The following is a 19,195-nucleotide window of genomic DNA, read 5'->3' on the forward strand; positions in this document are numbered from 1 at the left end:
TGTTATACTGCCTACAGGATGTTATGCTATACTGCCTACAGGACGTTATGCTATACTGCCTACAGAATGTTATGTTATACTGCCTACAGGACGTTATGCTATCTTACCCATGTTCACAGGAGAGCCCACCTGCACTCAGCTGGTCAAGTGCCTTAACAGGAAAAGGATATGACATCACACAGGGAGAATGAGATGGCAGGAGCAATGGTGCCCTGTGTGTCCAAGGATTCTCTGGGCCAGATTACTGTAAAAGCACTTTGTGACCACTGCTGAGATTTTTTTTTAAAGGCCATAAAAATGTGCTTGATTGATTGTATAAATAGAAGTCCTACTACCAGTCAGATAGGAAGTAGAAGTGAGGTCCTATTACCAGTCAGGTAGGAAGTAGCAGTGAAGTCCTATTACCAGTCAGGTAGGAAGTAGCAGTGAAGTCCTATTACCAGTCAGATAGGAAGTAGCAGTGAAGTCCTATTACCAGTCAGATAGGAAATAGCAGTGAAGTCCTATTACCAGTCAGGTAGGAAGTAGCAGTGAAGTCCTATTACCAGTCAGGTAGGAAGTAGCAGTGAAGTCCTATTACCAGTCAGATAGGAAGTAGCAGTGAAGTCCTATTACCAGTCAGATAGGAAGTAGCAGTGAAGTCCTATTACCAGTCAGGTAGGAAGCCTACAGTGAATGTCCTATTACCAGTCAGATAGGAAGTAGCAGTGAAGTCCTATTACCAGTCAGATAGGAAGTAGCAGTGAAGTCCTATTACCAGTCAGGTAGGAAGTAGCAGTGAAGTCCTATTACCAGTCAGTTATAGGAAGTAGCAGTGAAGTCCTATTACCAGTCAGGTAGGACTTTATGCTCTGAGTCGGCTGGCCCTATTACCATGTTATGTAGACCCACTGGCTCCAGGTCATCTACAAGTCCATGCAGTGAAGTCCGCCTTACTCAGTTCAGGTCAGGAATAGCATATGACATCACATCCAGTAGCAGAATGAGAGCAGGTGCAATGGTCCCTGATGTCCCTAAAGCCAATTCTCATTTGGGCCAGATTACTGTAAAGTACTCTGTGACCCTGTGAGGAAGTAGCATAAAAAGCTGAAGTTGAGATTTTATCTCCCTACTACCAGTCACATAGGAAGTAGCAGTGAGGTCCTATTACCAGTCAGGTAGGAAGTAGCAGTGAAGTCCTATTACCAGTCAGGTTTTTAGTAGCAGTGAAGTTTATTACCAGTCAGATAGGAAGTAGCACCTGTACATGCCCATCTGATCAGTTTATTACCAGTCAATAGGAAAAGTGAAGTCCTACCTACCTCATGGTTTGCACACAGTGTATATAGACTGCCCATTTTTTTCTACTGTCAGTTATTGAAGTAGCAGTGAAGTCCTATTACCAGTCAGGTAGGAAGTAGCAGTGAAGTCCTATTACCAGTCAGGTATGCTTTATCAGGAAGTCCTATTACCAGCAGATGAAGTAGCAGTCAACTAGCCTACCAGTCAAATAGGAAGTAGCAGTGAAAATACCAGTCAGATAGGAAGTAGCAGTGAAGTCCTATTACCAGTCAGGTAGGAAGTAGCAGTGAAGTCCTATTACCAGTCAGATAGGAAGTAGCAGTGAAGTCCTATTACCAGTCAGTAGGAAGTAGCAGTGAAGTCCTATTACCAGTCAGGTAGGAAGTAGCAGTGAAGTCCTATTACCAGTCAGGTAGGAAGTAGCAGTGAAGTCCTATTACCAGTCAGGTAGGAAGTAGCAGTGAAGTCCTATTACCAGTCAGTAGGAAGTAGCAGTGAAGTCCTATTACCAGTCAGGTAGGAAGTAGCAGTGAAGTCCTATTACCAGTCAGGTAGGAAGTAGCAGTGAAGTCCTATTACCAGTCAGGTAGGAAGTAGCAGTGAAGTCCTATTACCAGTCAGGTAGGAAGTAGCAGTGAAGTCCTATTACCAGTCAGATAGGAAGTAGCAGTGAAGTCCTATTACCAGTCAGGTAGGAAGTAGCAGTGAAGTCCTATTACCAGTCAGGTAGGAAGTAGCAGTGAAGTCCTATTACCAGTCAGGTAGGAAGTAGCAGTGAAGTCCTATTACCAGTCAGGTAGGAAGTAGCAGTGAAGTCCTATTACCAGTCAGATAGGAAGTAGCAGTGAAGTCCTATTACCAGTCAGGTAGGAAGTAGCAGTGAAGTCCTATTACCAGTCAGGTAGGAAGTAGCAGTGAAGTCCTATTACCAGTCAGGTAGGAAGTAGCAGTGAAGTCCTATTACCAGTCAGGTAGGAAGTAGCAGTGAAGTCCTATTACCAGTCAGATAGGAAGTAGCAGTGAAGTCCTATTACCAGTCAGGTAGGAAGTAGCAGTGAAGTCCTATTACCAGTCAGGTAGGAAGTAGCAGTGAAGTCCTATTACCAGTCAGATAGGAAGTAGCAGTGAAGTCCTATTACCAGTCAGGTAGGAAGTAGCAGTGAAGTCCTATTACCAGTCAGGTAGGAAGTAGCAGTGAAGTCCTATTACCAGTCAGGTAGGAAGTAGCAGTGAAGTCCTATTACCAGTCAGGTAGGAAGTAGCAGTGAAGTCCTATTACCAGTCAGATAGGAAGTAGCAGTGAAGTCCTATTACCAGTCAGGTAGGAAGTAGCAGTGAAGTCCTATTACCAGTCAGGTAGGAAGTAGCAGTGAAGTCCTATTACCAGTCAGATAGGAAGTAGCAGTGAAGTCCTATTACCAGTCAGATAGGAAGTAGCAGTGAAGTCCTATTACCAGTCAGATAGGAAGTAGCAGTGAAGTCCTATTACCAGTCAGATAGGAAGTAGCAGTGAAGTCCTATTACCAGTCAGGTAGGAAGTAGCAGTGAAGTCCTATTACCAGTCAGGTAGGAAGTAGCAGTGAAGTCCTATTACCAGTCAGGTAGGAAGTAGCAGTCCTACTACTACACTAAATGTCCCCTGTCAGTGGATTTAGGTTGCCAGTTCTACTACACTAAATGTCCCCTGTCAGTGGATTTAGGTTGCCAGTTCTACTACACTAAATGTCCCCTGTCAGTGGATTTAGGTTGCCAGTTCGGTGAAAATAAAAAAATACCTGTGTTCATGGCTTTTTACAAATCCAATCAGTTTTCCACATTAATCAAACATCACATAGATTTGTTTTGTTGAAATGACGTGGAAACAAAGTTAATTCAACCAGTGGGAGGCTTGTAAATGACCCCAGGAAAATAAAACAAAGAACTCTTCATTGAGACAATGATAAACAGCAAGAGGGGGAGAGTTGTGGTGAATATTATAAAATAAGGATCTGCTGGAGTCCAAGTCAAACCAAGATTCTTTATTTCTGAGCTCAGAGAGAATAACAGAGTTACACAGCGCAGTGGAGACAGTCTGAATTCCTGAAGCAGTGGGTGATGGGCACATATCTTTATAGTTTCCTGTTCCTGGGAGGGACTTTATTCATACAAAAGACGGAGATGCAGCTGGTTTGCAACGCAGGACGATACTCCCAGGAACAGGAGATTATAATAGGTCAGTTTCACAAGGTTAGTCACATACTCAGTTATGTGGACACACATACAATTAACATTTTGCATTACAGAGTCTGAACATTTTAATGTCATTAAATCATCAGTGGGCCACAATGAAAATGTAAACAATGGAGCAAATGCATCACATCCAAATATCACTGTATTATCTGTAGTGCTGGAGGAATGACACACCCAGATAAACACACACAGTCAGAGTTTAAAAAAGGACCATTTAAACACATGGAATCTGATTTACTCTATATACTCCATATTCAATTCATATTTTCCAATAAAAACATACAACTATATGTTTACGTATACTTTGTACAATTCAATTTCATCTGGTATAAACAGGTAAACACATTCTCAATCAACAATATAAGACAATTGGAGCACTGTGTATGTTCTCTGATGAATTTTAATTAAGAATAATTAAGTCAATGTGATGTTAAATATCAATATTCACACTGGGAGAAGTAATTATTCTGTCCTGTGTGGATTCTCACGTGACTTTTAAGTGACTGTGATGAGAAATATGTCTTCCCACAGTCTGAGCATTTGTAAAACTTCTACCCTGTGTGTATTCTATCATTTCTTTCCCAATAAACTTTTCTGTTTAAAACTTTTTTTCACACTGGCAACACCCCTGTGTGTTTTCTCTCATGTTTTTTCAGGCTCCCTAACTGGTTAAAACTCTTCCCACACTGGGAGCAGTGGTAGGGCTTCTCCCCTGTGTGTATTCTCTCGTGTCTTTTCAGGCTCCCTAACTGGTTAAAACTCTTCCCACACTGGGAGCAGTGGTAAGGCTTCTCCCCTGTGTGTATTCTCTCGTGATGTTTCAGGGACCTTATCAGGTTAAAACACTTGCCACACTGAGAGCAGTGGTAAGGTCTCTCCCCTGTGTGTATTCTCTCATGATTTTTCAGATCCCCTGACTGGTTGAAGCACTTTCCACACTGGGAGCAGTGGTAAGGTTTCTGCCCTGTGTGTATACGCTCATGATATTTGAGGGAGTGTAACCGATTAAAACTCTTCCCACACTTGGAGCAGTGGTAAGGCTTCTCCCCTGTGTGTATTCTCTCGTGTAGTTTCATGTTACCTGCCTGGCTAAAACTCTTTCCACACTGGGAACAGTGGTAAGGCTTCTCCCCTGTGTGTATTCTCTCGTGGATTTTCAGATCCCCTGACCTGCTAAAACTATTTCCACACTGGGAGCAGTGGTAAGGCTTCTCCCCTGTGTGTATTCGCTCATGTTGTTTCAGGGCCCCTAACCATTTACAACCCTTTCCAGAGTAAGAGCACTGGTGTCTTCTTGCTGGTTTGGACGTCCCTGGCTCTGGTTCCTCTGAGTCTGGTCTTTCTCCTGCCAAAGACAGTGTTTAAAAAAAAAAATAGAGACCCAAATGAAACCTCCACATGATGAAACAACAGTGCTACGAGAGTAAATCCGAATCAGATCTCTCTGGTTTAACAATCTTAGTATGATTTTAAAACAAATGTAGAGCTTCCTGGTAATTACTGATATGTTTACACTACTTATTTTAGTCATCCTGTTTTACAAGTCAGAACACAAACTAAACAGTTCTAGGACACAGACGTCGCTGGATTCCAATCGAGCAGGAAGTTCTAAATATATAACTTTCATAGCTGTATGATACAGAATGCGACCTACACACTTCCTTAACTTCTTCGATATAGGGGGCGCTTATATGGCTGTGAATGCGCCAGGAATGAGCCTACACTTTCTGTCGTTTCCCCAAGGTGTCTGCAGCATTGTGACGTATTTGTAGGCATATCATTGGAAGATTGACCATAAGAGACTACATTTACCAGGTGCCCGCTTGGTGTCCTCCGTCGAAATTATTGCGTAAACTCCAGCTGCGTGCATTTTTCCATTTGGTTCAGAGGAGAAACCAAACTGTCACGAATGATTTATCATCGAATAGATATGTGAAAAACACCTTGAGGATTGATTCTAAACAACGTTTGCCATGTTTCTGTCGATATTATGGAGTTCATTTGGAAAAAAGTTTGGCGTTGTAATGACTGAATTTTCGGGGGGTTTTCTTAGCCAAACGTGATGAACGGAACGATTTCTCCTACACAAGTAATCTTTTTGGAAAAACTGAACATTTGCTATCTAACTGAGAGTCTCCTCATTGAAAACATCCAAAGTTCTTCAAAGGTAAATGATTTTATTTGAATGCTTTTCTTGTTTTTGTGAAAATGTTGCCTGCTGAATGCTAGGCTTAATGCTATGCTAGCTATCAATACTCTTACACAAATGCTTGTGTAGCTATGGTTGAAAAGCATATTTTGAAACTCTGAGATGACAGTGTTGTTAACAAAAGGCTAAGCTTGTGAGCCAATATATTTATTTAATTTCATTTGCGATTTTCATGAATAATTAACATTGCGTTATGGTAATGAGCTTGAGGCTATGATTACGCTCCCGGATACGGACGCAAGAAGTTAAACATAAAATAACTAAAGAAGTAATTTTCTGTGATAGTCAAAAACTTGGTTTTTACATCAAAGACACAAAGCACATCAGTAACATCTCTCCGTTGTCGAAAGGGTTCGACACCTGCTGTTTAAATGGACCAATTTCTTATTTAGACATTGACAGGTTTTCAACATTTTGACTATTGCTGATGTCATATTTTGGGTAAAGTAAAAATTAAGGTGAAATATTTGGAAAGATGTTCCTAAAACTGATAGTAACTACAATAAACAAAAATATAAACGCAACATGTAAAGTGTTGGATGTTTCATGAGCTGAAACAAAAGAAAGCAGAATTTTTTACATCCCTGTTAGTTAACATTTATTCTCTGCCAAGATAAACCATCCACCTGACAGGTGTGGCATATCAAGAAGCTGATTGAACAGCTTGATTATTACACAGGTGCACCTTGTGCTGGGGAGAATAAAATGCCACTTTAAATGTGCAGCTTTGTCACGCAACACAATGCCACAGACGTCTCAAGTTGAGGGAGCGTGCAATTGGCATGCTGACTGCAGGAATATCCACTAGAGCTGTTATCAGATAATTGAATGTTCAATTCTCTACCAGAAGCCGTCTCCAATGTCGTTTTAGAGAATTTGGCAGTACATCCAACTGGCCTCACAACCACAGACCACATATAACGACGCCAGACCAGGATAGAAAACACTGAAGTTTCTAAAACTGTTTGAATGATGCCTGTGAGTATAACAGAACTCATATGGCAGGCAAAACCACGAGAAGAAATCCAAACAGAAAGTGAGAAGTCGAATTTCAAAACAGTGCCTATTTAAATCCCTGATAGTTATGGATGTGCTTGCACTTCCTAGGGCTTCCACTAGATGTCACAGTCTTTAGAACCTGTTTTGAGGATTCTACTATAAAGGAGGGGCTCATAGGAGCTATTTGAGTGAGTGGTCTGGCAGAGAGCCTGGGTCTCATGACGCGCGCTCCCGAGAAAGTTAAAATCAAATGAAATTTTATTTGTCACATACACATGGTTAGCAGATGTTAATGCGAGTGTAGCGAAATGCTTGTGCTTCTAGTTCCGACAATGCAGTAATAACCAACGAGTAATCTAGCTAACAATTCCACAACTACTACCTTATACACACACAAGTGTAAAGGGATAAAGAATATGTACATAAAGATATATGAATGAGTCATGGTACAGAGCGGCATAGGCAAGATGCAGTAGATGGTATCGAGTACAGTATATACATATGAGATGAGTATGTAAACAAAGTGGCATAGTTCAAAGTGGCTAGTGATACATGTATTACATAAAGATGCAGTAGATGATATAGAGTACAGTATATACGTATACATATGAGATAAATAATGTAGGGTATGTAAACATTATATTAAGTAGCATTGTTTAAAGTGGCCAGTGATATATTTTACATCAATTCCCATTATTAAAGTGGCTGGAGTTGAGTCAGTGTGTTGGCAGCAGCCACTCAATGTTAGTGGTGGCTGTTTAACAGTCTGATGGCCTTGAGCTAGAAGCTGTTATTCAGTCTCTCGGTCCCAGCTTTGATGCACCTGTACTGACCTCGCCTTCTGGATGATAGCGGGGCGAACAGGCAGTGGCTCGGGTGGTTGTTGTCCTTGATGATCTTTATGGCCTTCCTGTAACATCGGGTGATGTAGGTGTCCTGGAGGGCAGGTAGTTTGCCCCCGGTGATGCGTTGTGCAGACCTCACTACCCTCTGGAGAGCCTTACGGTTGTGGGCGGAGCAGTTGCCGTACCAGGCGGTGATACAGCCCGACAGGATGCTCTCGATTGTGCATCTGTAGAAGTTTGTGAGTGCTTTTGGTGACAAGCCAAATTTCTTCAGCCTCCTGAGGTTGAAGAGGCGCTGCTGCGCCTTCTTCACGATGCTGTCTGAATGGGTGGACCAATTCAGTTTGTCTGTGATGTGTACGCCGAGGAACTTAAAACTTACTACCCTCTCCACTACTGTTCCATCGATGTGGATAGGGGGGTGTTCCCTCTGCTGTTTCCTGAAATCCACAACCATCTCCTTAGTTTTGTTGACGTTGTGTGAGGTTATTTTCCTGACACCACACTCCGAGGGCCCTCACCTCCTCCCTGTAGGCCGTCTCGTCGTTGTTGGTAATCAAGCCTACCACTGTTGTGTCGTCCGCAAACTTGATGATTGAGTTGGAGGCGTGCGTGGCCACGCAGTCATGGGTGAACAGGGAGTACAGGAGAGGGCTCAGAACGCACCCTTGTGGGGCCCTAGTGTTGAGGATCAGCGGGGTGGAGATGTTGTTACCTACCCTCACCACCTGGGGGCGTCCCGTCAGAAAGTCCAGTACCCAGTTGCACAGGGCGGGGTCGAGACCCAGGGTCTCGAGCTTGATGACGAGTTTGGAGGGTACTATGGTGTTAAATGCTGAGCTGTAGTCGATGAACAGCATTCTCACATAGGTATTCCTCTTGTCCAGATGGGTTAGGGCAGTGTGCAGTGTGGTTGAGATTGCATCGTCTGTGGACCAATTTGGGAGGTAAGCAAATTGGAGTGGGTCTAGGGTGTCAGGTAGGGTGGAGGTGATATGGTCCTTGACTAGTCTCTCAAAGCACTTCAAGGTGACGGAGGTGAGTGCTACGGGGCGGTAGTCGTTTAGCTCAGTTACCTTAGCTTTCTTGGGAACAGGAACAATGGTGGCCCTCTTGAAGCATGTGGGAACAGCAGACTGGGATAGGGATCGATTGAATATGTCCGTAAACACACCAGACAGCTGGTCTGCGCATGCTCTGAGGGCGCGGCTGGGGATGCCGTCTGGGCCTGCAGCCTTGCGAGGGTTAACTCGTTTAAATGTTTTACTCACCTCGGCTGCAGTGAAGGAGAGTCTGCATGTTTTGGTTGCGGGCTGTGTCAGTGGCACTGTATTGTCCTCAAAAGCGGGCAAAAAAGTTATTTAGTCTGCCTGGGAGCAAGACATCCTGGTCCGTGACGGGGCTGGTTTTCTTTTTGTAATCCGTGATTGACTGTAGACCCTGCCACATACCTCTTGTCTCTGAGCCGTTGAATTGAGATTCTACTTTGTCTCTATACTGACGCTTAGCTTGTTTGATTGCCTTGTGGAGGGAATAGATACACTGTTTGTATTCGGTCATGTTTCTGGTCACCTTGCCCTGATTAAAAGCAGTGGTTCGTGCTTTCAGTTTCACACGAATGCTGCCATCAATCCACGGTTTCTGGTTTGGGAATGTTTTAATCGTTGCTATGGGAACGACATCTTCAACGCACGTTCTAATGAACTCGCTCACCGAATCAGCGTATTCGTCAATGTTGTTGTCTGACGCAATACGAAACATATCCCAGTCCACGTGATGGAAGCAGTCTTGGAGCGTGGAATCAGATTGGTTGGACCAGCGTTGAACAGACCTCAGCGTGGGAGCTTCTTGTTTTAGCTTCTGTCTGTAGGCAGGGAGCAACAAAATGGAGTCGTGGTCAGCTTTTTCCGAAAGTTAGCTCCCGTTCCAATGCTTTTCTTCAGACAATGAAATTCTCCGGTTGGAACCTTATAGATGATATGTTAAAAACATCCTAAAGATTGATTGCAGACATGTTTTGCAGACTTGTTTCTACGACCTGTAACGGAACTTTTTGAGTTTTTGTCATGGAGGAAATGGTCTCATGAAGATGGATAACTGGGCTGAACACGCCAACAACAAGTGGCTAAATGGGCTTTATGGAACAAATCAGTCATTTATTGTCGAACTGGGATTTCTAGGAGTGCCTTCTGATGAAGATCAAAGGTAAGTTAATATTTAGTGTTTTTTCAAACTAATGTTGACTTCAAGATGGCGGAGTTGTCTTTGGCTGTTTTTGGGTACTAATGTGATTTTCTGGATTTTTTAAAATCTCATTTTGTCTGTCATAGTTGAAGTGTACCTATGATAAAAATTACAGGCCTCTCATCTTTTTAAATGGGAGAACTTGCACAATTGGTGACTGACCAAATACTTTTTTGCCCCACTGTATGTTTTATGGTTTGAAAAGTGTTTTTTCTTTCTCAGACATAAATAAACAACTCCAGGTGAAAGACAAAGGCTATAGCTGTAATAAAATAATAAATTAAAGCAGCAGAGTGAGGCCCGTATCCAGCAACGTCACGAGTCACGTTTTTGCAGCTGTTTACAGTACAACACTACAGGAGCAGCTGTTTCAGTACAGCACTACAGAGGGAGGGGAGCAGCTGTTTCAGTACAGCACACTACAGAGCAGCTGAGTACAGCACTACAGAGGGAGAGCAGCTGTTTACAGTACAGCATTACAGGGAGAGCAGCTGTTTCAGTACAGCACTACAGGGGGAGCTGAGTACAGCACTACAGGGAGAGGGAGAGCAGCTGTTTCAGTACAGCACTACAGCTGGGAGGGAGAGAGGGAGAGCAGCTGTTTCAGTACAGCACTACAGGGAGAGAGAGGGAGAGCAGCTGTTTCAGTACAGCACTACAGGGAGAGAGAGGGAGAGCAGCTGTTTCAGTACAGCACTACAGGGAGAGAGAGGGAGAGCAGCTGTTTCAGTACATCACTACAGGGAGAGAGAGGGAGAGCAGCTGTTTCAGTACAGCACTACAGGGAGAGAGAGGGGGAGCAGCTGTTTCAGTACATCACTACAGGGAGAGAGAGGGGGAGCAGCTGTTTCAGTACAGCACTACAGGGAGAGAGAGGGGGAGAGGGAAAAAATCCACTGGACTAGTTTTAATGTATGGAATTACTTCGGAGTTTTTAGATTTTGGGTAAACTTCTCCTTTAAAGCATCGGACTCCATAGTAATTCATCATTAGATGCTACAGTACTCCTTTAATTGGGATAGGGGGCTTTTGGATGAAAAGCGTGCCCAGAGTAAACTGCCTCCTACTCAGTCCCAGATGCTAATTTGTGCATATTATTAGTAGTATTGGATAGAAAACACTCTAAAGTTTCTCAAACTGTTTGAATGAGAGGAGGGGGGGCTGAATGAGAGGGGAATAAGTCAGAGGTCTGGCAGAGTGCCTTGGTCTCGTGACGCGCGGTCATGAGAGAGTTAGCTCTCGTTCCATTGCTTTTCTACAGACAATGGAATTCTCCGGATGGAACATTATTGAACTTTTATGATAAAAACATCCTAAAGATTGATTCTATACATCGTTTTATATGTTTATACGACCAGTAATATAACTTTTTGGAATTTGTCCGATCTTTCCGCTGCAAGTTGCACTCGCGTTTCGATTTGTTTACCAAACACTAACAAAAGGAGGTATATGGACATAAATGATGAACTTTATCGAACAAATCAAACATTTATTGTGGAACTGGGATTCCTGAGTGCATTCTGATTAAGATCAAAGGTAATTAATATTTATAATGCTATTTCTGACTAATGTGGACTGCGCAACATGGTGGATATTTCTTTGGCTGGTTTAGGCTCTGAGCTCCGTACTCAGATTATTGCATGGTATGCTTTTTCCGTAAAGTTTTTTTGAAATCTGACACAGCGGTTGCATTAAGGAGAAGTTTATCTAAAGTTCCATGCATAACACTTGTATTTTCATCAACATTTATAATGAGTATTTCTGTAAATTGATGTGGCTCTCTGCAAAATCACTGCATGTTGGAACTACTGAACATAACACGCCAATGTAAAATTAGATTTTTGGATATTAATATGCACTTTATCGAACAAAACACACATGTATTGTGCAACATGAAGTCCTGTGAGTGTCATCTGATGAAGATCATCAAAGGTTAGTGATCCATTTTTATCCCCATTTGTGCTTTTTGTGACTCCTCTCTGGCTGGAAAAATGGCTGGGTTTTTCTGTGACTTGGTGGTGACCTAACATAATCGTTTGTAGAGCTTTCGCTGTAAAGCATTTTTTTTTTAAATCAGACACTGTGGCTGGATTAACGAGACTTTTATCTTTAAAATGGTGCCTAATTCTTGAATGTTTAAGAAATTTGATTTATGAGATTTCTGTTGATTTGTATTTGGCGCCCTGCAATTTCATTGGCTGTTGGCGGCAGAACCCCGTTCCCATACAGGTTAAGACTCCATAATGTTTCATCATTGGATGCTACAGTCCTCCTTTAAGACTCCATGTTTAGAATGTGTCTGGAAGCGCTACTCTATTCTACTCTCATCCTTTCAGTTTTAATAATATTTAATAATAATAATGTTATAACAGGTAATAACTAACTTTAATAACTAGGGTCAATACCTGCCTGGCGCTCCAACAAAATATTTCTTTACCCCCCTCTAACAATACCGCTACAGAATTAGCATAGTAGGCCATGTAATTTAAGGTAATCTGAAATATTTAGGACTAACTTATTCCTTGACACCCATTCTGAAACTCACCGCAGTTCTTTGACAAGTGTTGCTGTCATTTCAGTTTCCGTGGTAGCTGACGTGTACAGTGTTGAGTCATCCGCATACAGACACACTGGCTTTACTCAAATGTCGTTGGTAAAGATTGAAAAAAGTCAGGTCATCATTTTTAAGGAAAAGTTTTTGTAAAACAAGCAGCTTACATTGGATCATCTTGAAACAAGGTTTTATATGGTCTATTGGTTCCTCTCTAAAGCTAACTTTTATCAATACCAGTGGGCAGATCTATTGTATTTGTTCAAACTAAACTACAGCACTTACTTTGATGAGTTAAATCTGATCCTTTCATCTCTTCTCCACCTCTCCCAGTTCCACTCAGCCCCGTTGTTTTCCTGCAGTCCACCAGCAGCACAGACAACCTCTTCATGCCCAGCAGTAAGGTGCTACCGGGAGAGGCACGACACGGGGACTCCGGGAGGGAGGAAGGTCTAGCGTTGTCCTGGTATCCATAAAGAGGGGACACAGACACATATCATTATGGATGCTGATGTCACTGTTGTCATAAAGTGCTCTACAGAAACCCAGCCCAGACCCAGATAGAGCAAGCTGTATGCTAGACCAGACCAAGCTGTACCATCTGGTGTTCTGATCCGAAGAGACTCTTCTCGGACTCGTCAGCATCAGGATGTTGTTGAGGCTTCTTCCCAGAGGATCCACCATAGTCATGTCTCTCTCCTGTGTGAAAAGGGCCTAAAATGCTAATGTAAAAGGGTAGTTCCACAAAATGGTGCCTTTTGCATCCCTTTGATATAAGTAAAAATTATGCTCCAATATTGAATTTTTAAAGCCTGTTGTATTAGATGAGGTGCACTTTAATGTTGACCACATTGATAATTCAATAAATCTCATTTGAAAGTCCCAGAAATATATCTACCAAACTGAAACTTCAACAATTTATACAGTACTGAACAACATATTCAAGTGTAGAACTTCAGTAGAATGCCCCTTAAAACCCCACATTAGTTCAATAACTGCATAGTTTGTGCCCGTTTAAGACAGTACTCACTGGTGTTAATCTGATATTCTGTCTCCCCCTCTTTCACTCCCAAGACGTCTTCCTCCTTCACCTTTATTGAGACAGCATCCTCTTCCTCTCTAAAAGGTTCTTCCTCTGTTTCCTCAATAACATCATCTTCATCTTCCACGACAATGTTCAGTCCCAGAGCTTCATTCTCCATACAGCAGTCCTCCTCTTCTTTAGCAAGGGAAGAGTAGTTTAGTGAACTCATGATCAGGGATGATAGCTAGTTAGCATTAGCGACTAGCCTAGTGCTAGGCTCAGTATCAATCTTTAACACGTTTGCAAATTAAACAAGCACATTAGGTTAAAGTTAACCAGTTGACACGTCAACTGAACTGTGTGTACCACACTGTGATTAGCTCATGTACATTAACATGGTCTAAAACGTCAATGTTTCAGTTTTATGTTGGCTAGCAAGCTACCGAGGTGGTTGAAAGAGTAGCCGTGTTGTTGTTCCTGAAGAAGTGTCCCGTCCAGTCCATTATACGTCACACAAGTAGCATCACCTGAAATACGTATTTGTATTGGACAGAACGTCATAATAATTTAACAATAAGCTGATATATTTTCTCTTCCGTCCTGTACACAGACGTAGAAGCTTAATATGAACATGTAGATGATGAATAAATACTTCTATGAATAGGTAGTGTGTTAATACACATTTGCTCTGTTCAATTATTTACATTCGTTTTTATCTAGATGTGACGGTACTCTTCCCTGAAAGCTACGCTCTTTAAGATACAAATCATCCTGTAAACCACACTTTTTCTCCATCCCTAACAAACACAGCTGATTAATCAAACTGCATTATAAACTGAATATCATGATTAGGTGATTATTGGAGTCTGGTGTGTTAGCTTGGGCTGGGGTAAAACTGTGTCACTAATCAGGCCCTCGAGGACTGGAATTTCCCAACCCCGCTGTAAACAAGAAAGCAAATGTATCACATGCAAATAGCACTTGATTATCAGAGGTGTGTATTATGACATCAGATAGAACTACTCAGACATTCCAAATAGCACTTGATTATCAGAGGGGTGTATTATGACATCAGATAGAACTACTCAGACATTCCAAATCAGGCTTCATCCATATCATGAAGGTGGATATTGATCCAACCATTTCAGAAGTAATGACTGGGCTGATGGAAACAGGATATGCTTTTACAATTTTATAAATTACGACAGAAGATTTGTTGGTTTGTTTTACATGGTGGGTCTTTTTGTTTCAGTAAAAATGTATGAGCGAGAAAAGGCGGTGGAAACTCCTTTATGCGCAAATATTTATATAATAACCATCATATCGAAGTTAACTTGGAGTCACGTGATGAAATGTTGATTGTTCATCCCACTACGATTTGGGAACCCATGTAGTTTATTAGGCTACAGATGAAATAAATGATGAACTTCACAGGGTGGTGAAAGTAGAGGTGATGAGCTTGATGCTCCTTTCCAATACATTTTGAGGGTCTTATTCTGGTGACATGATGATTGATGCTTGGCTGCCATTTGACAAATAAAATAATATCTCTCTCATCCATAATAATCTCATCATGTCGGTAGCCTACCAACACTGTATCTTTGAGCTGCTGGCTACAGTGGACGGGACAAGAGGACTTTTGCTATATCACTCAACGGTTTTTCAAAACCATCAGTAGAGTTGAAAATGCGATGGAAACCCATTTAACTTGCATGTTTCATTCAGTACATGGGAATTCTACAGCAAAACATTTCTTTCCGTGCACTACGTCATCACGCAAAGCCTTTTATCCGCAATAAATCTGTTTGATGCAAACATTTCCGGCGGGAAATGCGTATATTGTTTTATGCTTATTTGAGAATATTGACATGAAAATCTGTCGCAAATTGCATGGAAACTTAGCTACTAAGGTGGATATTGATCCAACACCTGCTGCATATTCAAATCGTCCCACTGGGCACAGACATCAGTTCAACATCTAGTTTCTATTTACATTTCTTTGATTCGTCAACTAAAGTGAATTCAACATGAAATCAACACAAAATGTCACCAGTCACTGGTTACCAGTTGTGTTAAAATTAATAAAAAATACCTTTTGTAGATGGATTTTACGAATCCAATCCGTTTTCCACATTGATCAAACATCCACATGGATTTGTTTTGTTCAAATCAAATCAAATGTTATTGGTCACATACACATGGTTAGCAGATGTTATTGGTCACATACACATGGTTAGCAGATGTTATTGGTCACATACACATGGTTAGCATATGTTATTGGTCACATACACATGGTTAGCAGATGTTATTGGTCACATACACATGGTTAGCAGATGTTATTGGTCACATACACATGGTTAGCAGATGTTATTGGTCACATACACATGGTTATCAGATGTTATTGGTCACATACACATGGTTATCAGATGTTATTGGTCACATACACATGGTTATCAGATGTTATTGGTCACATACACATGGTTAGCAGATGTTATTGGTCACATACACATGGTTATCAGATGTTATTGGTCACATACACATGGTTAGCATATGTTATTGGTCACATACACATGGTTAGCATATGTTATTGGTCACATACACATGGTTAGCATATGTTATTGGTCACATACACATGGTTAGCATATGTTATTGGTCACATACACATGGTTAGCATATGTTATTGGTCACATACACATGGTTAGCATATGTTATTGGTCACATACACATGGTTAGCATATGTTATTGGTCACATACACATGGTTAGCATATGTTATTGGTCACATACACATGGTTAGCATATGTTATTGGTCACATACACATGGTTAGCATATGTTACTGGTCACATACACATGGTTATCAGATGTTATTGGTCACATACACATGGTTAGCAGATGTTATTGTGAGTGTAGTGAAATGCTTATGCTTCTAGATCCAACAGTGCACTCATTTTTCAACCACTCTACACATTTCTTGTTAACAAACTATAGTTTTTGCATGTCGGTTAGAACATCTGTGTCAATGACACAAGTCATTTTTTCAACAATTGTTTACAGACAGTTTATTTCACAATCCCAGTGGGTCAGATGTTTACATACACTAAGTTGACTGTGCCTTGAAACAGCCTTGGAAAATTCCAGAAAATTATGTCATAGCTTTCGTAGCTTCTGATAGGCTAATTGACATCATTTGAGTCAATTGGAAGAGCACCTGTGTATGTATTTCAAGACCTACCTTAACACTCAGTGCCTCTTTACTTGATATCATGGGAAAATAAATACAAATCTGCCAAGATCTCAGAAAAAAATGGTAGACCTCCACAAGTCTGGTTCATCCTTGGGAGAGATTTCCAAATGCCTGAAGGCGTCCTCTGGTCTGATGAAACAAAAATAGAACTGTTTGGCCATAATGACCATCGTTATGATCGGAGGAAAAAGGGGGATGCTTGCAAGCCGAAGAACACCATCCCAACCGTGAAGCACACAGGTGGCAGCATCATGTTGTGGGGGTGCTTCGCTGCAGGAAGGACTGGGGCACTTCACAAAATAGATGGCATCATGGGGGAGGAAAATTACATGAATATATTGAAGCAACATCTCAAGACATCAGTCAGAAAGTTAAAGCTTGGTCGCAAATGGGTCTTCCAAATGGACAATGACACCAAGCATACTTCCAAAGTTGTGGCAAAATGGCTTAAGGACAACAAAGTCAAGGTTTTGGAGTGGGCCCTGAACTTAATGCTATAGAAAACAGATCATTTTTACCCTTTTAAAAATAGTTATAGGGGGAGGTCCGGGGGATGTCTGTCTTTGAAAGGGTCATTGTAATATTTAAGATGTCCCCTTTACTGATGACATAAACCTAAATGTCAAGGGGTCTGAATATTTTCCAAAGAAACTGTAAGTGATTGAGGAGAGAGCATAATTGCTATATTCTAATTAAAATCATTGACCCATAAGGGAACACACGACCAAAGCAATGCGTGACCCATGCAGAATTAAAACAATATTCATCTTAATGAGAAATATAATCGAATAAACAAATGGTTGCTGGTGGGAACATTGTATTTAGTCAGGATTTCATAAGGCCAGGAATGTCATTGAGAATAACAATAGACAATAGTTAATGTTGCTAGTTTAGGGATGAAGATAGAAGGTTCATCAATGTTAAGGATGTTTTTTTAATTTGATGTGGAAACAATGTTTATTCAACCAGTGGGAGGCTTGTAAAAGCCCACAGGAAAGTGGAATGAGGAACTCTTTATTGAGACAATCATGAAACAGCAATCTGTGGGTGAGTTGTAGTGGATATTATAATATAAGGATCTGCTGGAGTCCAAGTCAAACCAAGATTCTTTATTTCTGAGCTCAGAGAGAATAACAGTTTGGTATTTTACTAGGATCCCCATTAGCTGTTGCAAAAGCAGCAGCTACCCCTCCTGCGGTCAACACAAAACATGACACATAATTGTCACGTCTCTCGTCGGAAAGCATGGACCAAAGCGCAGCGTGGTAAGTGTTCATGATTTTTATTAAATCAAACAACATTAGAACAAATTAACTATACAGAAAACAACTACCCAAAAACACAGGTGGAAAAAGGCTGCCTAAGTATGATTTCCAATTAGAGACAACGATAGACAGCCTCCGATTGGGAACCACACTCGGCCAAAAACAAAGAAATAGAAAACATAGAAATAAAGAAACTGGAATTCCCACCTGAGTCACACCCTGGCCTAACCAAAATAGAGAATAAAAGCTTCTCTATGGCCAGGGCGTGACAGCCGCTCTGTTCTGGGCCAGCTGCAGCTTTACTCTGTCTTTCCTTGCAGCACTGGACCACATGACTGGACAATAATCAAGATTAGACTAAACTAGAGCCTGCAGAACTTGCTTTGTGGAGAGTAGTGTCAAAAAAGCAGAGCATCTCTTTATTATGGCTAGACCTCTCCCCATCTTTACAACCATTGAATCTATATGTTTTGACGATGACAGTTTACAATACCACCCATAAGTAGAATGTATGCACACATGACTGTAAGTCGCTTTGGATAAAAGCGTCTGCTAAATGGCATATATTATTATTATTATTATTATTATTACAATCTAAGGTAATGCCAAGTAATTTAGTCTCCTCAACTTGTTCAACAGCCACACACACAATTCATTACCAGATTCAGCTGAGGTCTATAACTTAAGGAATGATTTGTACCAAATACAATGCTCTTAGTTTTAGAGATGTTCAGGACCAGTTTATTACTGGCCACGCATTCCAAAACAGACTGCAACTCTTTGTTAAGGGTTTCAGTGACTTCATTAGCTGTGGTTGCTGATGCTTATATAGTTGAATCATCAGCATACATGGACACACATGCTTTGTTTAATGCCAGTGGCAGGCCATTGGTAAAAATAGAAAAGAGTAGAGGGCCTAGAGAGCTGCCCTGCGGTACATCACACTTCATATGTTTGACATTAGAGAAGCTTCCATTAAAAACCCTCTGAGTTCTATTAGATAGACAGCTCTGAACAGAGGTTGAAAAGCCAAAGCACAAACAGTCTTAAACAACAGGTTATGGTCAATAATATCAAAGGCTGCACTGAAATCTAACAATAGAGCTCCCACAATCTTCTTGTTATCAATTTCTCTCAACCAATCATCAGTCATTTGTGTCAGTGCAGTACATGTTGAGTGCCCTTCTCCAGATGTGCAGCCAGACTTATTAGCCACTCCTTTTGCCACAACTCTTTCAAACATACAGTTTTTAAATTCCTCATCAATCCATGGAGCCTTAACATATCTAACAGTCAGTTTCTTAA

The 19,195-nt window shown here is 41.3% G+C and overlaps 1 protein-coding gene and 1 long non-coding RNA gene across 4 annotated transcripts in view; one reads left to right on the forward strand and one right to left on the reverse strand.

The window, feature by feature from the left end:
- The window catches only part of LOC127926657 (zinc finger protein 883-like), a 61,881-nt gene extending 47,677 nt beyond the window's left edge, over positions 1–14,204 (reverse strand). The window contains exons 1-5 of the mRNA XM_052512146.1: positions 14,087–14,204; positions 13,826–13,909; positions 13,389–13,577; positions 12,957–13,072; positions 12,644–12,821 (exon numbers count right to left, since the gene is read on the reverse strand). Coding sequence (XP_052368106.1) covers positions 12,644–12,821; positions 12,957–13,072; positions 13,389–13,577; positions 13,826–13,909; positions 14,087–14,177 — 658 coding nt within the window. The 5' untranslated portion in view covers positions 14,178–14,204. The remainder of the gene's footprint in view (positions 1–12,643; positions 12,822–12,956; positions 13,073–13,388; positions 13,578–13,825; positions 13,910–14,086) is intronic.
- Positions 374–2,839, forward strand: LOC127926663 (uncharacterized). 3 transcript variants are annotated; one of them, XR_008124792.1, is made up of 6 exons: positions 374–517; positions 553–657; positions 1,868–1,972; positions 2,078–2,147; positions 2,253–2,427; positions 2,533–2,839. It is a non-coding gene; the product is annotated as an uncharacterized LOC127926663 (long non-coding RNA). The 3 variants fall into 3 exon arrangements; XR_008124791.1 differs by having other exon boundaries at positions 374–657; positions 1,903–1,972; XR_008124793.1 differs by lacking the exon at positions 1,868–1,972 and having other exon boundaries at positions 374–657.
- Positions 14,205–19,195: the final 4,991 nt, after the last annotated feature.

Source organism: Oncorhynchus keta, unplaced genomic scaffold, assembly GCF_023373465.1.
Source record: "Oncorhynchus keta strain PuntledgeMale-10-30-2019 unplaced genomic scaffold, Oket_V2 Un_contig_8036_pilon_pilon, whole genome shotgun sequence".
NCBI classification, from domain to species: domain Eukaryota; kingdom Metazoa; phylum Chordata; class Actinopteri; order Salmoniformes; family Salmonidae; genus Oncorhynchus; species Oncorhynchus keta.